Source organism: Pinus tabuliformis, chromosome 5_2 (assembly GCF_031772625.1).
Source record: "Pinus tabuliformis cultivar Carrire ecotype Pingquan chromosome 5_2, CPIR1, whole genome shotgun sequence".
Lineage (NCBI taxonomy): Eukaryota > Viridiplantae > Streptophyta > Pinopsida > Pinales > Pinaceae > Pinus > Pinus tabuliformis.
Window position 1 is genome coordinate 637,336,646 of NC_142306.1, and position 7,395 is coordinate 637,344,040.

The following is a 7,395-nucleotide window of genomic DNA, read 5'->3' on the forward strand; positions in this document are numbered from 1 at the left end:
CTCCTTCGACTGGAATCAACTAGGCAGACCCCGTTTACCAGCAAGTGTACCATTCTGAATTATCGTTCAAATATATAGAATGGTCATGGCTGGTACCATCATAGATGAGGGGGCTTCTGTGAGTATCCTTTCCTCTACTGCTTGGAAAGCGCTTGGTTCGCCATCGCTTTTGCCTGAGATGAGAAATCTGACAGGCTTTGATAAAGGAACCAGTCGACCTTTAGGGATCCTTCCCGATGTGTCCATAACATTGAGAGGGAAGACAGTTCGCATGAACGTAATGGTAGTTCAAGGACCCTTGGATTATAACCTACTCCTTGGACGAGACTATATTTATTGCATGGGAGCCATCGTCTCCTCACTCTTTAGAGTAATGTGTTTTCCGCACGAAGGAAGAGTGGTCAAGCTCGTGGACCAGCTTTCATTTCCCGGATCACGCATAGCAAATAGTCATATACCGTCCCTAAATGGTCTCTTCACGCAAGAAATGTCTCAATCCCCAGTCCGTCCTCCCGATGAGCGCGAGTAATTCGAAGGGATATGACTGAAACCCAGGGGGCATGCGTCCTGGTCTGCTTCGGCAGGAAAACTTCCGGTATAGAGTAGGTTTCCGCAGGAGAATATGCCTAGTCTGTACCCCGTCCGTGATTGGAAGAGGGGTTATTCTAGAACAGGATTCTCTTGTCAAAGTTATGTAAGTGAGTGAGCACCGCCACTCACCTTTGTTTATCTCGGTAGACATCACCAGAGAAGTGTTTTGTTTACGCCGTAAATAGAACAATCTTTGGGTAACCTGTAAGAGGTAGTACCCTTCCTGATAAAATGAATGTTTTGTCAGCTCGAATAAAGAGTAACCCTTCCTGATAAAACGAATGTTTTGTCAGCTCGAATAGAGGGTGACCTTGAAACTCTGTTCTATACCTGGGGGCATGCAAACCTTTTGGAGTGCAAGCAAAGAGCGATTATTTATCTGTTTTTTTGGATTAGTCGTTTCCTAACTTGCATAAAGAAAGGATGTGGGTCAAAACTCTAAAAATTGCCGTTTTATATGAGACTTTCTTATCATATGACTGGATTGATCGAGCAGTGTTACCGCAAGGTTCAAGCTCGTTAAAAAATAAACCCGCACCAAGCAAATGTTTCCACCCGCATTTAAGCTCGTTAAAAAATGAACTATTCCCTGGTAAATAACCACCGTGAATGTAGCACTTCAGCCATTAAAGCCTTGGTCGTGTTTGCACTGTCACCTCCATTTTTTCATTGGCCGATCATTCACCTCCATTTGATTGTTTACCCATTTTGAGGAACAACTGCGAAGAGTGATTTCACTAGCCATCCTTGTGACACTGCCGTGATTGGAAAATTCCAAACCTTACCTGGAATCAGCTGCTACCCATTTTATCACTCTTTCCTCAAAAGACGAGTCTTCTTTAAGCTCTTTTCAACTGACTCGTAAAATATGAAAAGATTGCCGAGTCCTTGGCCTTCCAGCTCATTAAAGGGACAGGAAGTGCTATCCCTCCTCTAGATTTTAATCTTTTTGGACCTGAGGGATTATTGCACAAAAAGATCGAGCGCTTGTTTTGTTCGGCTCGTTAAAACTATCGAAAATTCATCCCTTCTGTATTGTTTTATACTTTTTCGGACTTAAGGGATTAGATGACGAAAAAGGAATTTTGGAGTTACCTTTACGTACCTTTTCAGACTCTCTAAAAATGAAAAGGACCGAGTTATCTTTGTCGTTAGACTCGTTAAAAAGATTAATAGCGACAAACTTGTCTTTAGACGAGAACGAGTCTCACTATCGCTAGGCTCGTTAAAACATAGCGATGGGTTTGCCCGAAGGGAAAATTATAGAACAAGCATATGTTATCCTCCTCAAGCTTGACAAAAATAAAGAGGTACTGGTCAGCAATGACTGGGGAAAAGTTGGGAAGAAAACTCAAAGAATCTTTATTGGTAGCAAGTCGCTCTTGAACATGACACTTCCACTCCGTGCCCGAGTCGGGTTGGGTTGTTTCATTCACGGTCACATCGCCATGGTCTCACCATACCATCCACATTTGGGGTTAATGCTACCAATCCATCACATAAGTGTCGCCGACATGTTCAAGAGAAGTCATCCAGAAAGGCCACCTGTGTCCCGCCCACTACCATACATTATACTCCATTCTTTCATGACCGCCACCCTGAACCATATATCATCAGATCGTTTTCACCTCCATCAAAATCATTTGCTCCGTTCCGTGTCATTGATGTGGGATTCATTAAGGCCCTCCTATGACGGATCACTTCTTGTCGACATCAGCTCATTATCCAAGAAGTTGATCTAGGAACACCCCATTCAGTAATTTGAAGCTTGCATGCCTCAATGGCAAGTTTCTCACTTCCGGCGATAGGTATACATCAATGACCTTCGACCGAAATATTTTGCGTGGTGTTCGATGCCAAGTCCTTTATTCACACCACGCGAATTGTACTGCAGTACCTTGAGGGTCATCATCATTATCGGTGATTCCTCTCGCGCTTGTTAACAGTTTACATCATTGACTGGTAATCAAGCGATGTCTTTCCATGTTCGACTTCAAAACATTTCTCACATGGATCGACTTGTACTTCGAGTGAAGATCGGACAAGATTGAAGACCCCGGATCTAGTTTCATCCATCCGGGCTACGATATATATTCAGGAAAATAAAGACATTGAAATGTACAGCATTGCAGCACAGATAATCATCCTACCAAAAGGATGATGGCTCTATCAGAATCATCAGTCTACCATCAGACGATTGTCTGTCCTATGTACATGAAAATGAATTTATAAAGCTGAGCATGGGAATGCCCGCCTCAGCTAGATCATGAAAACAGTATGAAGATAATGTATTGTCTTGTATCTTATTACAGGTCTCCTCCCAGCATTGAAAGAACTTTGGATCCTCCTAATAAAGCATTTCACCCGATAAACGGCCTCATACTTTAGGGGGCAACTGTTATAGACATTTTTGTGCCTTACAGCTCTAAGCATGAAATGTCCATGAACCAAGGGCTCCTAAGTCCCTAAAAGTGTTGTTCTAACTCCTAAAGGAACAAGGTCAACAAATTACAACTTCTCCCAGAAGTTCTCCACCAGAAACTACTCAGAATAAGTCAAATCAGGATCATTTCAGCTGCTCCACTAGCCAAGTGCGTTGCATAGCACCCAAGTCCACTAGCTAGGTGCGTTGCAACGCACCTAAATGCACTACCAGGGTGCGTTGAGTGGGAAATGACAAGTGGCAGAGTCATTCCACGAGGTGGCGAGACAATGGAAGCTTCCAGAATCTTCTCCAATGACACTTGCCTCACTGAATTCGACCAAGGATGAGTAAGAGGCTTTCAGTCTCCAAGTGGAAGCAAGAACTGACAAAGAGAAGCCACTAATCAATTCATGAGCTAACTCATCCTCCTTGCATACATCTATATATGGATCCCTCATCCCAGAGATCCGGAGGCTGGAATTTTGCACATTGTAAGGAATTGTTGTTGGTTTTGAGATACATATCAGAGAATTGGGTGATCTATGCTTTGTTGGGGTTGAAAAAGGGACTTCTTTGCTGGGAGGTTGATGCTGGGTCAGGAATCATCGGTTGTAACTCCTCCTGGATCTTTTTGTATATCAATAAAACTATTTGAGTTTCTTCTCCATGCTTGTGTTTCATTGATGCTTGTTACGTTTGTATGGTTAGCTTAAATCTGATCCTAAGTTATTTATGAATATAAACCCATGTCTTTGTATAGTTTCCTTCTTCTATGATCTTACAGGTACTTGGTGAAGCTGGGCAAGTAAGGGAGCAGGTAGCCGGAAGCTGTCAAAGAGGAGAGAGATTGGATCAAAGGACTAGCGCAAGACACAGGTTGGTTCATCCTATTCCTCTTTGTTTATAGTTCATAAAGAAGAATACAAAAGTAGTTTTCTATGTTTGTTTCTAAGGTAGCTGTCACACCTTAGTGGGATAGAGTCGTTCTAAATAGACACTTTTCCCGATAACACCAGTGGATGTGATCCTTGATTATAGGAGCAACTTTGTCATACAGCTTGAGGAAAGACGAGTTGGGAAAGTAGATTAGATTGTCTAAGCAGCTAGAACGTGGACCTCAAAAGTATTTTTTCCAGAGGGCCAATTGGGCCCAGCCAGGATTGGGCGCGATGATCCTCCAGATGATCTTAGCTTCCATAGCCACATTCTGCTGACAAAATTTTTTGAAGTTTAAACCACCCTCCCACAGAGGCTTGGAAATGGATTCCCAATTGATAAGGGGAATCCTATTTTCATTCTGTTTTCCTCCCTTCCAGAAGAACCTTCGTATGAACTCTTCCATTTTTTTTAATATGGTTGTTGGAGCAAGCAGCCCAGCAAATTAAAATAGAGGGAGGCTAGAAAGCACTGATTTAATAAGGACAGATTTGCCAGCAGAGTTGAGCCAGGTGAAACCCCAGGCTTGGATCCTAGACTGGAATTTTTCGAGCTGAGGGAGCCAGTCTTTGCTTGCAGGTCTTTTGTGAGCAACAGGAAGGCCCAAGTATTTGAAAGAAGTCCAAGAAGAGGAGGCTGCAAACCCCAGACATCTAGAAATAGCAGAGAGCAGTCTGGGCGGGGTATTCCAGCTGAAGATGTGGCATTTATTCTTGTTTACAACGCTGCCTGAGCCCTTGCTGAATTCTTCCAGAACTGCTTTGAATTTAGAGGCAGAGGAGAGAGAGGCAACACCCAAGAGCAGAGTGTCATCCGCAAATAAGGCGTGATTAATGTTCTTGACCCCTCTTGCGATACACAGTCCATTAATATCTTGATCTTGCATTTTTTTGTCTAGCAGAAAGCTGAGAACAGAGGCTTGGATGACAAATAGTAGAGGGGAAAGCGGACACCCTTGCCTAAGCCCTCTCGAAGCTTTGAAAAAATCTGTGGCTCTTCCATTTACAAGAGGAGCAATCCATGGCTCCGAGATGCATGCCCAGATCCAGTTAATGAAATTTGTTCCAAAACCAAACCTTCTCATGACTTTTAAAAGAAAACTATGATTTACTCGATCAAAGGCATTTTCTAAATCAAGTTTTATCACCATACCTTGTTCTTTTCGAAGAAGACTTGAATGAATTGCCTCTTGTACTAGGGTGAAGTTGTCCACGATCTTCCTCCCTTAGATGAAGCTCCTTGATTCTCCGATATTATTTTGGGAAGAATGTGCTTCAGTCTATTTTCTATTACTTTGGTGATTAGTTTGTACCCAGTATTGCATAAGGAAATCGGATGGAATCTACTGAAGTTGCTGGTGCCTTTTTCTTAGGTATGAGGGCTAAGAAGGCAGAATTTGTACTGTCGCCTATTTTTTGAGTTTTTTGAATCATTTTGAGCAGGTCCTTTTCAACAATCGGCCAGCAGACTTGGAGAAACCTGGCAGAGAAGCCATCCAGCCTAGGGGCCTTATCCGGATCCATATCATAAAGGGTTTTTTTAATTTTGTCTTTAGTGACTTTGGCCTCCAAGGTTTCGTTCATACGAGGAGAAATTGCAGAAGGAATAGAGTCTATCAAATCTGGGGATTGTTGCTGGTCCTTTTCTTCACTGTACATGTTTAGAAAATGGGTGTAGGCTGCTTTCTTAATGTCTGCAAACTCCTTGTAAGTGTCGTTGTCCTCCTTAATCTCAGAGATAGTGTTGAAGCATTTTCTGATCTATGCTTGTTTATGGAAAAAAGCAGTGTTTCTGTCCCCTGCTTTGAGCCAGAGATTTCGAGATTTTAATCTCCAGTATTCCTCTTCAGCTAAACATGCCTTATGATAGCACTGTTGCAGATGGGCCTCTTGATCCAGCAGTTCCTCTGTGACTATGGCATTCTCCATATGCGTTTGATGAGTGACAAGGGAGACCTTAATATTTTTTTCTTTCTATATCAGGTTTGGACAAGGTTTTAGCCCATCTTTTTAGTGCTCCTTTTACCCTTCTAAGCTTTTCTTCCCAGATATAGAAAGGAGATCCTTTAACAGGTTGACTCCAACAATCCTTGACTAATTGCATGAAGTCTGGCTCCTTGACCCAGAGGGGACTGAATCTAAAGGGAATAGGACCCAGATCAAGATGGGCTAGAAGATCTAGCTTTATGGGTTTATGATCCGAGATACTGCTAGCAAGGATGTGCATTCTGGGCTCTAAACCAAGCAACAAGTAGGAGCTTTGAATGAAAAATCTGTCTAATCTGGCAGCAATATGACCAGGGCCTATTCTTTTATTGGTCCAAGAGTACTTACCGGAAGAAGGCTTGATATCCAGCAAGTCCCAGTCTTGCATGAGATCCTCCGCCCATTCCCTTGCCGGATCTCGGACTGCACTACCTCCCCTTTTTTCAGACGAGTGAAGGGTGAGATTGAGGTCTCCAGCAATAATAATATTTTCCAGGTTCATTAAGTCTGCTTGATGTCTTATCGAGTCCCAACAAACCTTTTTTTCCCCCACACTGACTGGAGAGTAAACGTTGAAGATGCAGAGTATTTCTTTAGTATCCAAATTCTGCATTTTCAACAGCATCCAGTGAGTATTGCTAGCCTCACTGATGACTGCAAATTTATTGGCGTTCCATAGAGTGCCAATCCCTCCCGAGGCGCCCCTGGCAGAGACTTCTCTTGCTTCACTTTTAAACCAAAGTTTTTTGCTTGCTTGAAGGAAGACTATGTCTTCCAGCTTAGTCTCCTGGACGAGAAGTATGTCTGGAGTTTCTGTTCTTATCAAGCCTCTCATGGCTTCTTCCTTGACTTTACTCCCCATACGTCTGCAATTCCAGGAGATGACCTTCATTATCTATGTTTCTGGTGGGCTCCCTTGGAGCCTTGGGGCTGGCTTTTCAACATCCTAGGCTTTGAGGCTAGTAGTTTTTCCAGAGTTGGCTGGCTGCCTTGTAATTTTTCCTTGTAGGTCTCCTCCTCTCTTTTTCCCTTGTCCGTTTTACGACCTCTCGTAGATCTTCTTACCGAGGTTTGGGACTCTCCTATTTCTCCTTCCTCCTCTGACTCATCTGTGTCCTGCTCTTCTTCATTATCTTCTAAGTTCTTACCTTTGGGGTTTTCACCACTTGTACCTTTGAGGGAGGCTGAAGATGTACCTTTGCTTAGAGAGCCTGGTTTTTGGTTCTCGATCTCCTGGGTAGCTTCTGTCTCCTTTTGGATCTCTACCTCCTCGGTTTCTTCTAGTTGCGAGCTGAGAGGGTCGAAATTATTTTTTGAAGTTGGAATAGTCGGGATATGTAGACCAAAAGACTAATGAGGTCCTTTACCACTAGGTCCTCCCGACTTCTGTGACTTGGAAGGTTTGGAGCGCTTGACTTGATTCCATCCATCCTCCTTCCCCTGCACAGCCTCGTTGTT

The 7,395-nt window shown here is 43.2% G+C and overlaps 1 protein-coding gene across 1 annotated transcript; it reads right to left on the reverse strand.

Annotated features, from left to right (window-relative positions):
- Positions 1–5,908: 5,908 nt before the first annotated feature.
- LOC149160669 (uncharacterized) lies at positions 5,909–6,799 on the reverse strand. Its single transcript, XM_089434680.1, has one exon. The coding sequence runs from the start codon at positions 6,797–6,799 to the stop codon at positions 5,909–5,911; it is 891 nt and encodes a 296-aa protein (XP_089290806.1).
- Between the last annotated feature and the right edge of the window lie 596 nt (positions 6,800–7,395).